This window comes from Vanellus vanellus (assembly GCF_965231255.1).
Source record: "Vanellus vanellus genome assembly, contig: HAP1_SCAFFOLD_36, whole genome shotgun sequence".
Taxonomy (NCBI): domain Eukaryota; kingdom Metazoa; phylum Chordata; class Aves; order Charadriiformes; family Charadriidae; genus Vanellus; species Vanellus vanellus.
The window spans coordinates 165,214-186,869 of record NW_028127470.1 but is presented as its reverse complement, the minus strand read 5'-3'; the positions used below and the strand labels follow the sequence as shown (position 1 = coordinate 186,869).

General features: G+C 43.6%; 1 protein-coding gene across 1 annotated transcript; it reads right to left on the bottom strand.

The window, feature by feature from the left end:
• LOC309685238 (protein ELYS-like) lies at positions 1-20,883 on the bottom strand (the record flags this gene model as incomplete). The annotated part of the gene is made up of 13 exons (XM_082501043.1): positions 20,733-20,883; positions 19,257-19,510; positions 16,306-16,486; positions 15,321-15,528; positions 13,904-14,020; positions 12,837-12,921; positions 10,018-10,168; positions 8,103-8,235; positions 7,834-8,015; positions 7,411-7,472; positions 6,345-6,473; positions 4,817-4,907; positions 1-29 (listed from the first exon to the last, which is right to left on the bottom strand). Exons 1-13 carry the CDS (start codon positions 20,851-20,853, stop codon positions 1-3), a joined length of 1,743 nt encoding a protein of 580 aa, XP_082357169.1. The 5' UTR covers positions 20,854-20,883.
• Between the last annotated feature and the right edge of the window lie 773 nt (positions 20,884-21,656).

Below are 21,656 nucleotides of genomic sequence, written 5' to 3'. Positions count from 1 at the left end.
TTACACAGATTCAGCGGTGATTTTTGTCACTAGTTTCCATGAAGGAAAAAAATAATCAAATCATTTAGCTGATTAATTTCAAGCTCTCTTTCGATATACTTTCAAGGAAAAAGGCAAGGCCTTGCTAAGTATGATTTGAAAAAGCGGTAGAGAGCAAAAATCAAGAACGTGAGACAACCAGAGGTTTGCTTACTGGTTCTTTCACAATTCGGGAAATGCTAGACACATTTTTTTCCCTTGACCTCAAAAGAGGGGGCAAAAAGACAGGTTGGGAAGACAAGTCCGGGTCTAAATCCTGAAGCTGCCCAGGATGGTCTGCTTCCCCAGCTAAGAGAGGTTGGTCACTAGGCTGCGCCTCTTCATCCCTGACTGTATTTTCAGCAAATTGTACCTTAAGGTTTTTCCGTTTTCTTGCACTTCTTCTGGGAGTGACTGCCATTTTTATCTCATGAGCAGTGTCAATCTGGCCCATTCCTTGACACGGAGATGCTCCCAGTGCTGCACTATCTTCAATCCCCTGAAGTTAAAAAAGGTCCGTTAAGGCAATATTCATTACCAAACAGACTAACTTCAAGTCGAGCTAGATGAAACCGAGGACAGTGAAATGCTGCTTTTCCTTTCAGATCACCACTGGGTGTAAAAAGTTAAGACACGTACAAGGTACTCTCTGCTACAGATAACAGTTCATGTGTTGAAGGGATAGAAGAGAGCATTCAGTGCTCCATTTCTGGTGTTCCTCTTCACGAGTAACGATTTGTCCCCACTCGTGGACAAAGTGAGCGGCTTTACAATACAAGCTGCATACACAACTGCCAGTAATCATCCCATTGCAGTACCTTCTGGACCGATTACTAACCCACACGGAGTGACCGACTCTGCACCTAATGGGGCAAAATGTCCCCAACGTCTGAAGTTTCAGTCATGAGAGGTGTGACCGCAACACTGCGCCAAACTGGCCAGGTATCACATTTGGCATCTCGACACTGCGCTTTCAGGAATCACTTGGATTACACGAGACAACACGTATATTTTAACTACCTCCACCTCGTGCTTTCTAGTTCCCTGTACCGAGCAATTCTTCTTTCCTTCTAGATCCTCAGATCTGGCGATCCTGAGTGAGATACTCAGGCTTTTATGGTGAGAACAAAAGTAGTATCTGTGACTTATTTCCAGTGACTCCGATGCTCAAGAGAATTTAACCCCTGTGTAAGCACCTTTGCCCAGCCCTCTACGTTATCGTGCTAGCCAACGATGGCAGAAGGAAGAAGCCCCTCTGCAGCAGTCTCCATAGAACCGGCTCGTTTTCTTGCCTCCTGCCTTGTCCAAAGTTGCCAAAGCATCCTATGATAGCAACACACCATGCTTCACAACTAAACTCAAGACATACTAGTCTGCCATAAGCTTTCCTTTCATGCTTACAAATCTACAAACAAGAGAGCAGTGACTACTTTGTCCTCAATTCAGTGAAGGCAGACGAGCCAAAAGCAGGTGTTTACATCTAAATCAGGACAAAACAGTTATAACGAAAGCAGAAAAACCTTCCCCGTACTGCCACACGAATGACTGCAGAAGCTTTGTGACCGTCTCATGTACCCGCTGCCTTCTTCCCATCACAAATTTCCCGTCTACACCATAAGGGATTTACGTATTCCCAAGTCTGTAACCCTCTTCTCTACAGTGTCATCCTAAATCCCAAAGCCGAGACAGCTAAATAAGTGACTGCCCATTTAACTTCATCTCAAATGTGGGACACTGAAAAGCACTTTCTCTTACTTAAGACCGATCTATTTGTGGTACGCCTTCCCTTCAGTTTGCATTTCACTCCTAACTGTTACTAACGATTCATGGCGGATGTCTTCTGAAGAACTCATCAGCGCCAGCAGAAGTGAGAACAATGGGGAAGAACCTGGGACAACTGGAGAATCACTAGTTCTAATTTTCAGTCCATGTGAACAACCTTTCAAAATTCATATTTTACAAAGTTCAGATGGTAAAAAATGTAGTTTAAGAAAAAAAAAAAAAGACTTTTAAGTAGCTTGAAATATCTTGATGCTGAAATTAACTCATTACGGGGAATTCTGTTTATGTTAATAAGGAACAGAGAGTAAACGATCTCAGCACCTAAATCATTCCGACAATGAGTTTGGTTCCCACAGCATTTTGTCATTTGGTAAACGGCCCCCAGTATCGAAAAGCTGCACTCCCCAACTTTTTGTGTTGTCTTTAACAATTAAACGACTTCTTTTATTAAGTCAAACAAGAAACTTTTAAGTTCTAACAAACCAAACGAATGTATGGTTATTTTAAAAAATAGTTTAGGCACTTTTGTTTTTCCTACTACAGCCCTCAAAGGCCCCAGTCTTGACGGGTTCTATTCGGTGTTAGAGGTCCACAAAACGCATAGGAGAAAAACAGAACTGCCCTTATGTAATGAGGCTTTAACTTGCGTTCACCAGCTAAAGAAACTGAGACCGTTTTGGGTGCCTTCCAATTGTCACTAAGACAGGACTGTCCTCCATTTGCAAAGAGTTTTTCTGTTTTGTCGAAAATGGGAACATAGCTGACTTACATTAATTTCCTCAGTTTTAGGAAAATTGTTAGAAACAGTTATTTCTTCCTGCGGAAAAGGAATATTTCCTTCAACTTCAGCTGCTTCCTGCCTACATTCTTGGGGAAATCCATACACTTCTCCTCAAGGCGATTTCCTGAATGAGTACTGACCACATGCCAGTGTTAACTCACTTTCTTCCATGCAATATAAAGAAGTGTATTTCCCAAAGCTATGGGACAATGGGCACACGGCAATTTAGTTAGAGCTAAGCTTCCCCTCTTCAAGACTGGTCCTAACGCGCTGCTTCCAAAAGGACTGTATATGCAATACTCACGCGCACACTGAAAATATTCCACAAGGTGAACGCAACAGTGTTTCCGTTAAATTCTTTGGTGGTTTCATTTCACACCAAGTTTACCGGCGTCTGGTGTGGTCGGTTGTTGTTGCTGGCTTTTTTAAAATACAAACCTTAACCACAGGAGGAGTCTCAGGTACATTCAGCTCTGATGCTCCCGCGAATTTCTTGTGTGAGATGGGACCACACATATTTGATCCAAAGGGGCTGGATGCCACAGATGAAGTAGGTGGTCTGCATGGGAACTGCCAGCTACAAGCCCGCACGGGAGAACACGAAGGAACGGGACGGCCCACCAAATCCAGCAATCTGGAAGATTCACAATTTAAAAGATTAAAAGTAATAAATAAATGGGGGGAAAAAATCACGCTGCGGTCAAGAAATCTGACACGACACATAACAAAAACATTCCAGGAACAAGAAATACAGGTGAACCCTCCCTGTTCAGGTGATGTATCAGGCCCAAGAACAAGCTACAGGCATCTTCTAGTTTCTCAAGTATTTTGGTACATCTCATGCTTAATTTCCCAAACCACTGCCACTGAGGAGAGAGGAATCCCTTGCAAATTGCGCAAGTCAGGTCAGTCTCACGCCAGAAGAAATATCATCTACATTGCAACACTGGCACCACTTCACATTCTCCCCTCACTTGCGCGCCCAAGTTGACCTTTTCTTTCACAGAGACAAAGCAGAATGCAAGCACTTGGAAAACACAGAAAGTCTACACACACACATCCATCCATCCACATACGAGAAGCAACACCTTTTGGAAAAATTCATGCTAGATCCACTATTCCTGGAACATTTTTGTGAAGATTTTGTAATTGGTGTCCCAGCAAACGCATCGCACAACTCTGCATCACGGGGAGTTGATGTTGTGGCTGGCGGTTCTGTAGCTCTAGGACTAGAATTACAAGGAAAATGTAACTGACTCCCATTCCCCTGAAGTCCACACATACCAGAATTCAAGTTTATTTGACCGTGCCACCCGTAGGAAAATCATCGGACAACCGCAAGCCTCTTTCCTGCTCATTAGAATTCTGCTTAAGTTGATGTAAAAAAGACAGAAACGAAGCAGCAACTGGGCAGGAAGTGGTAAAAGATTACTCTTCGATCCCACGAGCAAGTCTATCAAAATCTGTACAACGGTACCTTAGTGGTAATCAAAGTTTTTGTGTCAGCCATCTTAAATTCTGTAAACACATTCACCATAATGGCAATGTGCTATGTATGTGTGTGTGTATATATTCATATATCTAAATGTATTTGCATAAGTGAGATTTTCATAGCAGAACTCTCTCTCTAAATACTCCTTATGAAGGACAGTTTCTCAAGTGTTCTATATTGTACGTGCAAAAAAGCCAAAGTTTTGTGCAGGTGCACCTTCCCTCCAAAACACTCACATAATGCAAATGGATTTTTCTCTCTCTCCACACATGTAGCTCAAGACTGTGACAAAAGGCTGCTTACCCATCGCGTTGGGAGAAACTGGGTTTCTGCTCATTTCCTTCCCAGAATTTTCTGATATTGGCCAATACGTGACTGAGGAAGTTTTCTCTTTTACACACATTTCCCACATGAGCTTGTTTCGTTATTGTTGATAATGGCTTTGGTCTTGAGTCTGTAAAGCAAGAAGGGAAACATATCAGCCTTGTGTAATCAAAGTGACAGTGAGTTGTCCGCTATATTCCCTCTCCTAAAAGTTACCTTCTCTTAATACCAATGAAGGCAAACGGTAAGGCTTGGCTCTCTCAACAGCCCGCTTCCTTTCAATTCGAGGAAGGATCTTGCCAGATTGGGCTACTGCAGAACTTCTGGCAACTTTAGAAAAAAAGAGAACAAAAAAGAAATGAATCAAAAATTTCAAACTCAAAAAATACGTCACCTTAAAAGAAGGCAAGAAGTATTACCTTCAGATGTCCAACGTTTAATGCATCCTCTCAGAAGTTCTGCAGAACCTGTCTGGACAGCAGCTGACAATACTGCTTCCACCTGCTCCTCCTAAACATAACAGACAGAATAAAATGAGAATCTTACTTACTTTCAGCACCTGAACCATCAACGGTGAATGTTTGTTTCTAGCTGTATACTCAGTCAGACATCACAAAGTCAATTCGGAGACACGCGAGTCATTCCACACTCTTTGTCTTAATTTGAGCCACAGGCTGGACTGCTCCTTGGTCTGAGGAGCACAGTAACTTTTCCTCTGACATTTCAACTTACTGAAGGCTAATTCTGATCTTTAGATCCATGCCTCTGCAGTACAGGCTTCATGCACTGACTTCCAATTAGCTCTTTTCTGTAACATCCTCTGCCACTACCCATTACGCATTCCGTGCGTGTAAGGTTGCCATCAGGAGTGCAGGAAGGGTGAAAGGTTCCTCCACAAACTTTTACTTTGCTCTTTTGGGGGTTTTGTTTAGTTGGTTTTTTTTTAAAGACATTTAAAAGTATCTTTCCCTTCTAGGCAAAATCGTTACATTCCAAGGGATTTCTACACAGTGGAACACACATGTGATATTTCCATCTTTTTCTGAAAACTGGTTGCAGGCAAGGAAACACACCAAATGCTATTCACAGCGGCAAACAAAACTGCAAACCAAGCTTCTCGACCCTACTGCTGCAATTTGTCTCACTAACATTCCAAAGGAATCCCTGCTCAAATGCATAACAAGTCTCCGAACGGCACAGTCACAATCCAGCAAAGGCTATTAAAAAACAGACGGGCTGTTCATCACAAAGACTCCATCTCTCATGAAGCTCTTCAGATGAGAGAGAACGGTCGGTGCCAAAGGAAAACCTGTGACAGAGGGGGTGAAGTCACTATGGCGAGATAAAGGAGACAGAAGGCAGTGAGCGTCATGAGATAAAGGTGATGATGGTGTTGCAGCAACAAGAGGGCAGTCTAAGAGGAGTACGTTGGGCTACTGTAGCACGAGGCAAAGGCCGCAGAGGTGAAGATCTGCTTTCACCTGACACCAGTAATCCTTTACCACAGCTCTCTTCCTTGGAAGCAAACGGTCGTGTGTAGTGCAGCAAGCTGACGTTTGCAACAGCTCGCATCCCAGCGAGACACCCCCATCGTCAGCTACTGCACTAAACTTCATGCTTCGAGAAACTGATGGGGATGAAGGTTGCTCTGAGGGAAAGAGGCTTGATGTTGCGCGTGACCAGCACTGAGCGCACGCTTCCTTGTGCATGTCTGTGGCCCAGAATTAAGAGACGGGTCTCTAAAGACAAATCTCTTAGGGCTGTTCCCAGTCAAACTCCGTAGTTTGCGGCTAAGCATACTATTTCTTCTGCTAACTCCAGCCAACACTCGTATTTCAGGGCAACTGGCAAATAATACGAAAACCACGTTATCATGTCTTGTAGCCTCTCCAGCCCCGCCAAACCAGAGGGCCGTATCTCCCCCTTGATTCCCTCATATGCGCTCACCTGGCTCAAACTGGATGGCTGGACATCGACGAGTCTTGGAGACAGCAAGCCAGCTACCAGACACCTGTGGTAGCTCTCACCAATGGCTTCAGTCATTGAAGGGACAGATTTCTTCAAAAAATTCAAGGTCTGAAACATCAATCCAAAACTACTCATAAAGGCCGCATTGTTAGTCGGTCACTAAGGGCCTGGGTAACCGCTAAGAGAAATTATAGAAACGTCCCCTTAAACTGTCAGAAAGCCTGCATCAGGAATGTGCTTTGGCTTAGCCATCTGAGTAAGCGTTACTATGCCGAGTCTTAAAGACGGCAGCCAAACTAACAGTTACAGTTTATTTTAAAAATCCCGTGAAAGAAAAGAGCAGCCCTTGCAATGATTAAGTATTTTCTAGCTTCTCTCTCGATACACACGCCTTGCTTTTTCCCTGACCACTGACACAAAATGCATTCTATAGCAGCTAAACTAACACACAACTGTAAACCACGCTTTGGAAGATCCTTTCGATGCTTGTTTGTGCAGAAGCTGATCTATGTTGGAAATATTTAGCGAGCTGAAACTTAAGTCAACATTATTTGTCACAATCTGGGCAGTGGCTCGGAAGTTGCAATTGGGCCAAGTTTGGGAGAAAAAAAGTTTCCGTTCTTCTCAAACAGTTAAGTAATTTCTCATTTTCTCCAGTCTGGCTCCCTTTTTTCAAGTTAATCGGGGATAAAAACTCTAACTCAAGACTATGCAGGCAGTTTGACCGATGGCTCGTAAAGAAGTAACAGCTTTCCCCGACTTCCACAACATTTCTGTTCTTGCTCCTAGAGCAACATTGCATTCCTTTCTAGACATCCAATCCCTGATCATGCTTCCACAGGAGACCGTGGTGGTTTTACAGTCCCAAGAGCGGACCTAAAGCATGAGCATTTGCATAAATCTGGTGACAGGCTACAATTGCAATTACGCGTGTGGATGGGCAGGAGGAGCATTAAATGGTCTCAGACACTGAAAGCAGTGCAACAGAAAGCTTAGAAAATGTCCACCTCGTGACATTCTCAACAGAGACAGAATAAAAGGTCACCTCCTTCTGGAAGCTGGTGCAAGTCACGTGAACAACTCCGGAGTTCAGCAAGCACGTGCCATCTGCAGAAACAACAAACGTTTGACAACCTTCCAGACTCTCTCAGTTATGTTATGACCAGTTTACATTGTTTACATAGCAGTATCTGGAAAGATAGAACTGAGTACTTTGAGCTTCAGTTCCAAGTCATTTCCTTCTATAACCAGCACCACTTCACAGGCTACGTCACAAAAGCAGCAAAACTCCGCAGACTGCCAGATATATTTCACAAGAGGAAATACCTCGTTAGTACAACGTCATCAGAGTTGGGTTGGGGGTGTGGGGGGTTGGGTTTGGTTTTTGTGTGACAGACAATGAACAAGAGAACCGAGAAATAGCATCTCATTTTAAGCTTATCGCTCTTAAAAGCACTGAAATACCTACCAAAAGTACAGGCACTCGGATTAAAAAACTGCTCCGGTGGTGGATAAAAAGGAGGAACTTCCCGACGTAGACTGCGCTCATGTACCAGAATATCCAAAAGGAGCTCGGGAGAAGTCATGCTTGTCACAGTCTCCAGTGACCACAAAGCAAAATAGGGGCAATCATGAAGGAACTCTTCTGGCCTTAAAGAAAACAAGGGCGTCAGCTAAACGCCGACATTCAAATGAATTATTTGCAGGGATATTGAAAGCAACTTAATAAAAATCTACCTTAGCGAGTCTGGCATTTGAGCATGATACCAGCTGTTAATGTCAAATACGCCCAAATAAGTAGATGGTTTGCCTTGACCGTATGTTTGCACTTGCCAACTGAAGACTGCTACACTGATGTCAGGATATATTGCTGTAAAAGAGAAGACATTGTTTTATTTGCAGAAAATAGGGTAGATCCGATATTTTTAAAACACCACTTTTCGATCGTATATGCTTGTCTCACACAGCTGGCATTATTCACTTCCAGCTTTGACTCAATGACGAGTTTTAAGAATAGCTCCTTTCCATGCATATTCCAAACGAAAGACCACAATTATCACACCAAATAAACAAAGAAACCCTGACAAACCAGAAATTGGAATAGAGATTTTAACATAAACTATTCACAACATTCACACCTCCACACTTACACACACAACACCAGTTCTCTTAATCCAAAGGCATTTCAGATGAAGACCCTTAAGATCAAAGCCCCTTAAGATCGTTGAGTCCAACCATTAACCTAACAGCGACAGGTCTCTTACGTACCTCCAGGGATGGTGACTCAACCATTTCCCCGGGCAGCCTGTTCCAACGCTTTACAACCTTTCCCGTGAAGAATTTGTTTCTAATACTCATTCTAAACCAGACCTGGCACAACTTGAGCTCATTTCCTCTCATCCTGTTACTTGGGACAAGAGACTGACCCCCACCTCACTACAGCCTCCTTTCAGGTAGCTGAAGAGAGCAAGAAGCTCTCCCCTCAGCCTTCTTTTCTGCAGGCTAAACAACCCCGGTTCCCTCAGCCGCTCATCGCAAGACTTGTGCTCTCCACCTCTCACCAGCTTCATTGCCCTTCTTTGGACATGCTCCAGCACCTCAAGGTCTTTCTTCCAGGGAGGGGCCCAAAACTGAACACGGTCTTCAAGCTGTGGCCTCACCAGTGCCGAGTACAGCAGGACAATCCCTTCCCGACTCCTGCCGGTCACACTATTTCTAAGACATGCCAGGATGCTATTGCTCTTCTTGGCCACCTGGGCACACTGTCGGCTCCTATTCAGCTGCCTGTCGACCAGCACCCCCAGGTCCTTTTCCACCAGGCAGCTTTCCAGCCACTCTTAGAATCATAGAGGAGCGACACCCGGGCACTTGACCCGACCTGGCCAACAAGTCGATTTCATACAACGAACATCACATTCGATATCAATTAGAAACTTTGCTGTGAAGTGCTCTCTCTCCCCTCGATGGCTGTGATCCTGAGAACTTCTTCCCCAAGCTTGTACTGTTGCATGGGGTTGTTATGACACAAGCGTAGGATCTGGCACTTGGCCTTTGTTGGACCTCAGACCGTTGGCCTCAGTCCAGCCAGCCAGCCTGTCCACATCCCTCTGTGGAGCCTTCCTACCCTCAAGCGGATCAAGGCTCCCACTCAGCTTGGTGTCCTCTGAAAAATTCTTGAGGCTGCGCTCCATTCCCCTGTCCAGATCATTAATAAAGGTAGGTATTAAAGACATCAGGCCCCAGTACTGAGCCCTGGGGAACACCACCTGTGAGGGACTACCATCTGGAAGTAGACACGCAAACAGGTTTGAACAGGGCAAAAAGAGATTCAGATAACATTCCAAAGCAGTGGAGAGAATGATCTTATTGTTCCAAGGTGACAGCTGAAGGAATAAAATGCCTGACCAGCAGTATACAGATGACCCCACCATACATCGCTAGAGCATGTCAGCAAGCGTGAAAACTCACCTAGTTTTTACCTTAAAGAAGTCTCACATAACTTAAGCACACGGTTTGTCTTTTTCAATAATCCCAACAATCCAGTCTGTACAGATATTTAAGGCTTTCAGACCCTGTGGCCAGAACAGCATCCATTGCTTACATTCCAAACCCACGTATTTTAAAATAATCAAACACAGGCATCAGAACAAACCTTCAATAATGCTATCCTCTCTGTCAACAGGGCTGAGAAATTTTTCTACGGTCTGACAGCTGAGTAGTTTAATACTGCTGATCTGCCCTCTCAAGGGAAAGACTCCTCCCGTGAGATCTAAAGTGTACCTCTCGTCACAGTTTTTCAAACCCTGGGGAAACAACAGAAGAGACAAAGGGTCATTTTGAGATAAAAACATACATTATAGCTAAATATGAAAGACACTCTATATCTCATATAATAAGCATATTTTACCGTGTATATTTCCCATGAGCTTATTTGTGACAATAAATAGAAACTACAAATGACATGCAAGAGAATTCAGTGTCAAACCCCAACAGCTAAGTTTGGCGGTACAGACCAGGCACGTTTTCAAACTCTAGCATTTCCCTAACATCATTCAGATCTAAATGTGTTTTGCAGACTTCCTTGCAATGTCAAGGTTTCTTTATAAACCTAAATATATATCTACAAAGAGATATCTGAAATAACGCAGCACGCATGCACACAAAGCTCTTTCCTCCGTGTCTTGGTCACAGAACTGATGAAGTCAGAGAAGTCACGCCATCGCAGCAGCTAAAGCTCTGTCGAGAGGTATGATCTAGAGGCACATCGCCAGAGTGAACGCACATCCCTCGCTGGGAACTACGAGAACTTCTTACTGATGAACAATCTTCTTTCAAACCACATAAGCTCCTGCCACCTCCTCTTCTCATCTTGTCAGAGACTGATTAATGGGTGAATTGGGTGAAATGGGTGAATGGCCCTCAGGTCCTTCACCGAGCACAGCCAACAGCAAAAGAGGAAAACAGAGAGGACATGGGATGCACGTGGCCAAGGCATTTAGGATCACAAAGCACTACAGAGTAAGCAAACTGCTTTGAGATACACTGAAACCCCGGCAGGATTGTGTTCATCCCCTGATGCCACCAGTTGCTAAGTAAGCATTAACTAAAATGAACCGTCTTTCCAAACACAGCATTGCTTCGAACTGTCTGCTGTACGGTGCAAGACTGGGCGTACTGTGGACACCAAACAAAAAAACAACAAAAATCCACCACCACCAAACAAAAGCCAACCCAGAAACGGATCACACCACGTTCTACCCAAGTTTCCTAAAACTTTCCTAAATTAGCATGAAACAACACATTCCCATATGATCTCATAACATACATCTAATTCACCTGAGAAGAGGCAAGCTTTCTCTTCATAGTTCCAGGAAATGTTTCAAATAAATATCAAGGCTGTCTAAAACCAGTAATAATTACAAAAAATTATGGTTTTCACTCCTAAAAAAAATAACAGACGTGCAGAGGAGATGAGGAAAATGAAAACCATCTCTTTGAAAAACTGATGTGAAGCATAGGCAAAGAGCCTCATTTTTGGTACAGAATGAATGATCACTACACCCAATTTTAATAAAAGATGTTGTCCTGAACGAGACATCCACCACTCCAAAAGACAGTTTCATCAGGTAAAGTACTAAAACTCCAGAAACCTGTCAGAGACTAATTTTAAGAGCTAGAAATTTAGACTTTCGTTCATATATGAAGAGCCGGTCCTCCACAAAGAGGGCGCAGAGGGAAAGGGCAAAATAATACCAAAACAATTCCTGCCTAAGACAACTTCTGAAGCAAAGCAGTCTATTTGAAACTTCCCACACTGGGGCAAGCAAATCCCACTTAAGGAACTCCATTGTATGGAAGTGATGAAGGAGGGACTTTATTGACCAGTAAAACAGGAAGAGAGTTTTCAAATGAGATGCACTGGTCACACTCCGATATGAAAGTAGACGCTTTTCTGCCACTGAGGATGGAAAGAAACTTGTCTCAGACAGCCGTGTAGGCAGACAGTCATGTGGTACCGACCAAGCTGTGATTCCAAGGAAGTGTTCTGGGACTAAAAGTGCCCACGGTAGAGTACAGATCCTGGCCTAATGCACCTTTTGGGGTTTGTCCTGTTGAGAATATGCAAGACAAAGGATCAAAATAGGAGGAAAGGCTTGCTCTGAATTAAGATTACTTTCCCCTCAAAAAGGTTTTGGAAGACTTCCGAGCATACTACTGAATAGAATTCTACATTACACAGATGCGCCCTATATCTGTTACATACCAGAGATATAATGATACCTCACCTGCATTTTAAACGCACCACCTTTGGAGCCAGCTTGTACATTGCTGTATTCTCTTCTGAACGAGTCATCCCACTGTTTACTGTATTTACATATTTTGCTGGCTCTGAGAGTGGATTCAATAGGTAACCCAGCCAAAGAGAAGAACAAGTTATCTTTACAGCTACAAGGTTTCAGGATCATCAACACGTAAGAGACGCTGTAGGTACATTTCATGTGAAGTACAGCTGACAGAGCTCAAAAGGAAACCAAGAAACTAAACCCAAAGATCAGCAAAGAAGAAACAGGTATAGATGACCGTCTTTGGAGAAAGGGAGACAGAGGGAAGCTTATTCAAGTCTGCAGGTTGGTTAAACAAAGCTATTCGAGGCCCTGTCTTTTCTTCCTACATGCCCTCAATTTGCTGTTTAAGAATAATTTTATTTGTAAAAGCTGCTTCCTCTTCAGGAATTGAATTGATAGGGGCTCTTTGCAGACGAATCTAGTTGCAACACACGACACTGCAGCACAAAATTGTACGCCTTGTTTTCAAAAAGCATGCACAAAGGCCAGGCCCAAGAAGACTCAGCAAAAGACTACTTTTTTTCCAGTCAGCTCTGAATTTTGATGGTCAATATTAGCCCTGCGAACTCAGCTGATGCTCACCCACAGAAAATAACTCTTCTTTTCACACGCGTGCACATCTTACCTCATACATGACTTGTCCTGATGCCAAGCACTTTCTGTCACCAAATGTTATCTGCAACAGATGTAAACTCAGCGCATCACCTTCGCTGAAAAGGGTATCAATGAGGAAATTAGATTAAAAAGATGCTTTATAATCCTCATAATCATTTCATTAGTTCTAGACCGACGTTTTCTTAATAGCACGCTCTTGCTGACAAGAAAAACACCGCTTCCCAAAACACGGTAACTGGCCACATTTAGCCACTAAAATACATAAGAGGACATTTTGGCACTAAAAGCTCCAAGGGCAAATGCTAACCATACATTTTGAAAGCTTTAATACGTTGCATGGACTAAAACTTGTTGGATAGACTTCTTCACAGCCAAGAGGTCTCGATCACAACTGCTTTAAAGTCAAACTTAAAAAGACTGTCGCTCTCGGAACGGCTGAGATGATGCTGAAAGAGAGAGAGATCTTTCTCCCCTTCCCTTCCCACCAAAGTTCCGGTCCCTCTCCTGCACCCACTGCACCCTCCCGCATTCCGATGTGATGCAGTCATCCAGCAGGAAACCGTTGACTTCTCTGCTGAATCCTTCCCTCCAGGTGAGCTGAACTGGCTCACGAAGGCTCACTGGCTCACGACTGCCGAAGCTGGCACAAGGCAATCGCCAATACTGTCACCGCCCTCCTTTAGGGGCAGCGGGCTGTTGTATCGGCACCTTTAGTCTTCTAGATCTGCAGCCTCAGCTGCTTTTAACGGTATTTTAATACCATGCTGGGAGCATCAAACAAACCGTGAAGCAGTCAGCAAGAAACAAAAGGAAATCATTTAAGAATGCAAGCGCAAAAATGCAGCCACAGTTGCTTTGCCTTCTTTCCGAAGGCGGGAACTACCGGGTCCCTCTTCACATCTCTTAAAGCCTGTAAAAATGGCATTGTCAGCTTAAAACCTTCCCTACCTGACCGAATCTCCTGCATAGCTCAAGAAACAAAACAAATATACCTGTATCGACTGTATGCCGACAAACATATTAAAAAAAAAATAAAATTCAGTGGCTCACTGAAGTGACACTGAAGTGTTTATTCACCTTTCCTGTGTAGACTGAACAGCCCACAAGTAGCAACAATTGAGAGGATCATTCTCAGGCTCTTGAAAAGTGACAGCATAGACAGGAATCCTTCCTCCTTCAAGCTGAGAGTGGTGCCTACAACGTTAAAAAAAAAAAAAAAAAGAAAAAGAAAAAAAGAAAAAGAAAAAAGAAAAGGTGAGCCTACCGGCCCTAACTGTTTGTAGAAGGGTAGCAGCTTCTTCCATGAAAAGAAGACCTTACGAGCTTATCCTCAAAGTACAGAAGGTCATACTTCCATCTCAAACAAGTGAGTCAAGGAAGAGACAACTGTATATGCAACAGTCAAGAGGTGAGGAAACTCCTGTCCAGCAAACGCAATAACCTGGGCTTATGTCCTCCTCTGCCTCAGGAGGAGGAACATCATAAAGGATTACTTCAGCAGCCAGGCAAAAGATTGCTCCTACTGTTGTAGCCTACTTCAATATTGAACTTCAGATGCAGCATATCTTCTGAACAAATTTAAAACAGTGCCAAACACAAGTAGCTTCTCATTTCTTGGACTACACAAAGCATTTTTCTTCCAGACTTGTGAATCTTATTGGTACCTTCACAGTCCATTCTTGCCACCTAATTATTCCTCCACTGGCTATGCATCCAACAGCTTCTGGTGAGTCGCTGCAGATGTGCTGAAGTGAATCCCTGTCTGAAGCTGGCCAAATATTTCAAGTGAGATTGCTCTTTGGCAGATCTTAAATCACCTCTTAATTTTTCTTACTTATAAATTTACACCTCCCTTATTCTCACCGCCAAGTGTTGCAAGCAAACTTTCATTCACATGCATCGTTGCCTCGGAATGGGTCAATCTCTGATTTCAGCCAAAGCTGACGTGGAGGAAAGAATATATTTTCAGACACAGATCAGCTACTGATTTTTCGTCTCTCACTTGTTTCCTCCTGCACATTTTAACGACTAGCATCACCAAAATCACACCACTAACATACTTCAGCCTTTCAAAGTATGCCCTAGGTGCAGTTACTGGATCTGAAAAAGAGTTCCTCAAATCAGTTTCATCAAAATACGCACACAGGGAAACAACGGTTTCACTGAATACTACTGGTAGAACAGACTGTCTGATAAAAATCGGCTCTATCGCATCCCAGCTGCTTGACGTGGAAAGCATGCTTCTTTGGGTTACAATTCCTCAATCCACAGGCACAATAAGGAAAACAATCCCAGTGCACGCAGGAGAAGGCCATCCACTTAATGCAGGTGTGACTTAAAAGGTATTGCAGAAGAGGATTTCTACACATTCCAAGATTGTACTCATACTGGGTTCAGTCCCTGAAAAAGTCCTCTTTAAATTCACATACTTCCTTAGGCAAAAAATGGAGACCGCTGCCCCTCCAGGCGTGGCCAAGGGTAAAGGCCTACTTACTCCCTCTTCAAAGTCTTCATGTTCCACAGTGACAGGTAGCCGTCTGAAAAACCCACAGCGAGCTGATTGCTTCTGCTTATGTAGCACAGCGTTGACACTGCTGTTCCGGAAGGATTTTCTAAATAAAAACAGAGACGTCTCCCTTCTCTGGTCACAGCTTCTCTCCTCTGTGGGACTTGAGCAGGACTTCTAGTGACAACTTCCAGATCTACACACACAAAACAAGGAATGCGTGATGCCATTTAGCGTGCATTTTATACGCTGACGTCACAAAACCCATAATCTAAGTAGACCGTCCCAGGCAAAATACCAATTTATGCAGCACTTTTTTTGCCATTTCCATTTTGTACGTCTTCAAAGAACATAAGAACTCTCTGATCGGACACGCATTCTCACTCGTAGGCAAAAATCAAGTAGAAGCGTAACCTTCATAGACAAATTCCTCTTGGACTCCATACATCAGGAGTTTGGGCCTCACAGTGAAGCTATTTGAAGTGACACCAACTCCTGAAGCCACTGTTGTAATAGTTGAAACAGTGGATGCAATCTGAATACACCAATCAGAGATTTCATTCATCCAAATGCAGGGGTTTTGACAAGTTGGATTTTTTTTAGAAAACAAGCCTAGAATTTGCCCCAAGTCACTTAAGACGAGCCAAAGAACGTTCCCAAGAAATAGGGCACCTCCGACACAACTTCCTACCAGGCAGCTGCACCGACTCAGATGGTAAAACTCCCACACCTCACTGGCAAGAACCATAGTGACACAGCGATCTCGGTGGGAGGGGGCATTTATAACACTAGGAGGAGTAATCAGCCACTCCTAGCTTTAATCAGTTCAGGACTATACAATGTCAGACCGCCACCTGCAGTCAGTACTCACAAATGTCTGCACACTAGTATCTTCAAAGCGGGATGCATACTGCTTCTTTAAAAGACACACATTTTCTTACACCTCAATTCATGTTTAAAAACTGAAGCTTACCCAATGCTTCGATATCGTTCTCACTGCAAGACAAATCATCCAAACAAAGGTCAACCAGAAGTAGATGACCAACATCTGTAGCCACTGCTGCCACTCCAAAGAGCCATTGCAGGCTCTGATGAAGGTGCTGAGTGCTCACACTGGCTCCTCCGTGACTCGTTATGGGCTCTATAGCAGTTACCTGCAGGAAAACTACAAGTTAATATTTCAGCTGTTTGACAACCCAAGTCGAAATCATTCAAAAGGGAAGCCAGAACTGGCACATCACAAACAAGAAAGTAAATACAGGAGCATAAGACTTAAAAACAAAGCATGGTTTCCGATTCTATCAAGGAAAAAGAAAAAGAAAACAGCCCTGTACAAAAATCTCTTATTGCCTTCCCTTTACTGTATTTCCTACAGCTATTTCACGGAATTAACTTCAGCTGAAAAGGTGCAGTCTATTATTACAGCTTACCAACTTCCATTTCCTACTTAGAAATAATGAACTATGGAAGGAAGAAGCGCGCGCTGCTCTCTAACATGCCAAGCAGTCGGCATGCACCTCTATTACAAGGTGAGGACAGATTTTTCAGCACGTGTTGCAACACGTCCCAGGACAATACCCACTGCCAGAGCAGAGCACAAGCACAGGAAGACTCCTGCACTGAAGCTATACAACAGAAGGACACAGGCTATCGTTTAGCCCTCTCACAAAATGCAACCAGGAAGCTTTACATCAACAACAAACTGTTACAGGAAAATAAAGCAAGGGAGTGAACTTCACAAGGTAGTCCATTTTTTATCTTCTATTTTTACCCCCAGAGGTGGGGAAAAATAACCAAACCCCAAAGCCCCAAAGGTTTCTCCTCTCCCCTATCAAGCACTTGTTGCCACTACTCTGCCTGGCGACCTGCTCCACAATTTACCTTTCATCTTGCTCACGAGAATTCTAATCTTAGAAGCACCCGGAGCAATTTAGACCACTCTCATTTCCTGTTTCAGATTCCCTCTAAATCAAATCAAATTTCCAGTCTTCTCTCCTACTCGAAGGACTATCGCAAGCGCTTTGATTGTTCCAATTCTTGCTGCTCCAAGTCTTGAGGACTGTTATGAGGGAAGCAGAAATACGCTACACAGCTTGCTGCGCAATTAGCCAAAGTTCAAGTGTCGCTTCCAACTTCTTTCTCTTCTAAGACTGTTTCCGTTGTTCAACTGGCGCCAAATGAATCTTCTCCATTTGTACATACGGTCTTCCAACAACGTTTCCCGATTTTAACACTGCCATTTACCACCTAGAAGCTCCTGAAATGGCCTAGTTTTCCACTGCGCTCTGCACAGGCTTTTCATATGCTCCTAGACTAATGCCGACTCATTCTGGGAATGAACTCAGAAAACTTTTCTCAGCTCACAGGATCCAAATGCTACCCCTCTGCCTCATACAAACCAGGAAAACTTGGGAAATTACCATTCCATACTTCTGAAACATACAACCATTATAAACCCATTTAACAGAACTAATGTTTTTAATTCAGAGTTGCTTTTACTAGAAACCAATTCCAATAAGACTCCTTTAACATTTTCAGTTTTCTGCTGCATTTCACATGTATATCATCCAGAGGGTAAAAAGAGCTGTTGCCGTGACCAAAAAAAAAAAGCCAAAATTCTTTCTAAGCTTATAAGTTCCGTTTTCTAAGTCATTCCTTTTCTCTCTGAGCAACTACACACCTACTCTTCCACTAAAAGACAGTCATACAGTCACTACACATACCCTGTATTAATACACTCATGGCTTGACACCTCGGTCCGGAATTACTTGAAGTTGCTGTTAACCTGGATAACTTTGTTGTCCACAGAAGTCAACAGTCCAACCAGCAACACCTGTGTCCTGCCTATGCTCACCTAACCTCAGAGCAAAAAGATAGGAAGCGAAATGAAAGCAACAGACCAGACAGGTTTGTAATCAAGAGCATTCAGGCCATAAGAGCAGAAACTCAGATAAGCTTTGGCTTTATTCCCAAATTCACAACCTTCATCACACAACAGCCAACTTGTCCCCCCAAGGCTTCGTCATATTTTCTCCTCAACCACTCTTTTTGTGGTATGGAAAGACTCCCTGATACAACTGAGACTTATAACTCTATTTGGTTTCAAAACACTTCTGTAGACACAGACTCAATACATGACATGTTCCTTCTTCCCCTTTCCTGTTCTTCTTCCCAGCTTGCTTAGATTTCAGAAATAAAACTTAATAAAGCTACGTCCTTTTTCACACACATAATTTACTTATTGATTATACGCCTATGCCAGCACACAACTTGTCTTTCCAGCTACAACTCTCAGATTTACCCAGACGGTAGGCAAACGCACCCAGTGGAGCACCAACCCAACTCCTCGCTTTAGAAAGTACCGCAATACAAATGCTTGAGACGAGTAAGCACACTGTAGCATTACAAACAAGCAAAACAGAAACTGTGGTCTGCTCTAAAGTCACCTGCTTGCTAGGCTGAGATTCATGGGAAAGGGTCCAAGTCATTTACAGCACAACTATGGAAGACCGAGATCTTTGAAAGACGGAATTCCTGACAGAAATTTCATTCTGACAGAAAAAAGCATTTCAGAAATTTCTGTTACAGACCTGTTAAGGGGTAGTGATTTATTTTTTCACTCGTGCCAAACAAAAGGTATTTTTCAATGCCCTTTTGTGGAAGTGGAGAATCAGGTAACTTTGTGCTCTATGATGAAACTAGAAAACTTGGTTTACTATCCCTAAACTCAAAAGATAACAGTACCATTGTGCCCAAGATTTTACCTCAAGGCTCTCTCAGCTGGATACTCTCAAGTGACAGTACGTTAATGCACTAGACAAGAAATACCCCCTACAAAGAGGCGCTCCAAAGCTTGTCCTGAGACAGGGTCATGCAGCACCTAATAACATAAAAGCTTCGCTTCTCCAATTAAAAAGTACGTACCATTCCGGGAAGAACAACCGATTTCACCACTCGTGATGTTCCAAGGTCATACAGACAGAGAACACTTCCCTCTGCTTCTTCCAACCCAACCAGTAGTCCAGTTCTCTTCTGCCAGGAAAACTCCTTCACCACACGAACAGTGGGAGGCTGTTTCTTTACTCCACTGAAACGGTGCGCAGAGAGCCGCTCTGCTGTCACAGAGTTCACTACCTCAAGCTGAGGACCACGCGCCAACCACGCTAGGCCATTCCTCCCTGGAAGAGAAAAGAAAGTTGGCTAAAGCAAATGTCCAAGAGAAGACTGAAAACAACTGAAAAATCACAGTCGCTGCCCCTTTCCTTCCCTAAAAGGACCTAACAGAGGAAGACCGACTTACCTCGTTCTGGTCACTTCCTTAAATCACCCACTGAAATCCTCAAGCCATACCTCTTAAAATTAACAGCCTTATTTATTCTTTTGCATTTCTACCTGTCATTCCTGCACTGAAGAATCTGGATTGTTTGGGATAAAGATTACAATATCTTGACCTAGAGTCTTTAGACCACATTCGGCTTGGTTTGGCTAGAAATCATCGAAATGCATATGGGAATGCAAATCTTCAGGCGGGCTTCCCACATAACAAATCTAAGCCAATTCATTCCTTGTTGATTAATTGTCCTTGACACAGGCCTACTTTGGGCAGGGATTTGGACCTCAACAAGACATTCTCTTAAAACGGGCACCGCATGAGTAAATGTAAACTTTTACACGTGCTGGTCACACGAAGAATTCAACGTGTTTTGTTTCACTGAACTACTTCAAGCTCCAAGGAAGTGTTGCCTCAATTACAGCCTTTACAGTCAGGTACATAGATTCTACCTGCTCTTAACAGAATCCTAGACATCCAGACAGGCACCCAGCTCTGCTTTCAGATCACCTGCAAAGTCCACTACCTAATCTGCTTAGCCGCTTTCAGCGGCTCTCCCGGGGTACTCATCTGCATCCTAGTAGATACTTTGGAAATATGGCTGCAGCACTTAACAGCGTTATCCTCTTCCTTCTGTTTTTATTCAGACTAGAAAAGAAAAAGCAGGGGGGGTGCCTCTGTAACAGCCTAGAAGAACTATTTCTGCACGCGATGTTACGATGGTCATAGAGCTTGAGCCACTGAAAAGAAATACCGCCCAAAACACCACTATTCCCTTTTTGAAAATTGTTTCTTATGTAATTAAAAATTGAGGAGGGCTCACTGACTCAGCATGTTTAAGTAAACTATTTGAATTGCACAAGATCGGTGCAGGTTGTTATAACTTCAAAGTTTAACTATACCAATGTTCTAATATTAGCATACGTTGAAGCATCCTTTTTGGTCTCGCTAAGCCTGATGCACCTTAACAGCACCGACCTGGCACAGTTGATACTATGACCCGATGCTTCCGGTAACCTCCAGGCAATAACAACTTTATACCAAGTCCAAATTTAAAGGAAAATGCTCACCTCTAGAAAACTTCCCGCACAGCACAGAATTGCGGCTCCTCTCCTCTTCCCCAACTGCCTCAAGAGTCACCTCTGGAAACTGCAGCAGACTGCTCGTAACGTGAGCCCTCAGGTCTGGCATTCTTCACTGTAAATAAAAAAAAACATTGACCAAACAGACTCATGTCAGCCATAAATATTCTTGAGATTGACACTAGTTTCATCAGACGCAGGGAAAAATCTCCTAGGCATCACCTGTATCTCTTTTCCTTAAAAAAGGGGCACTCAGGACAGTTTTTCCTCCCATAGCAGAGCCAAAGGAGAATCCTTTGCTTTTCTGATGCCCGTGAGATCCCCAACAAAAAGTGACAGAGAGGTATGGATGAGATAAATAACAGGAAAAAACCCAGTACACTGAGTTCAAGGCTGCTCACACAGGTGAGTAAGAGGAGGTCTGAGAAAAATCCTATTGGGAAAAGCTTCTCAGTAACAGGCACAAGTTTCCAAGCTGAAGAGAGGATTTCACAAACCATGTTGACTGCGCTGCCACCAAAAGAGAGGCCTTGCTGCCGCCTCCCATCTCTCCATCTGCCCCTTTCTTCTACTACTGTACTCCTGTGGGCTTACCTTGCGCTGCCTTGAACACTTCTTAGAGCACTTTGGGAGCCAACTTACCTCCCTAAGCAGACAGGGAAATAAGCCAGAAAAGGAGACAGTGTTCCACCAGGTTAGAGAGTGCAACTGGCTTGCAGAGAGAACTCGCAAGTGTAAAAGGCGGCACAAGGAAGGGGGCAGGACAACGCGTTGGGAAGAAGGAGAGGGAATTTGTCCGTGTGCGTTTTGTGGCAGTAAGCCGGTATGCTAGCTCAGGCATGGGTGAACACCACACTCCGTTTGCAGGGAGAGCTAAAAACCCCTTTGCTTTTAGAAAGGACACCACCCAGG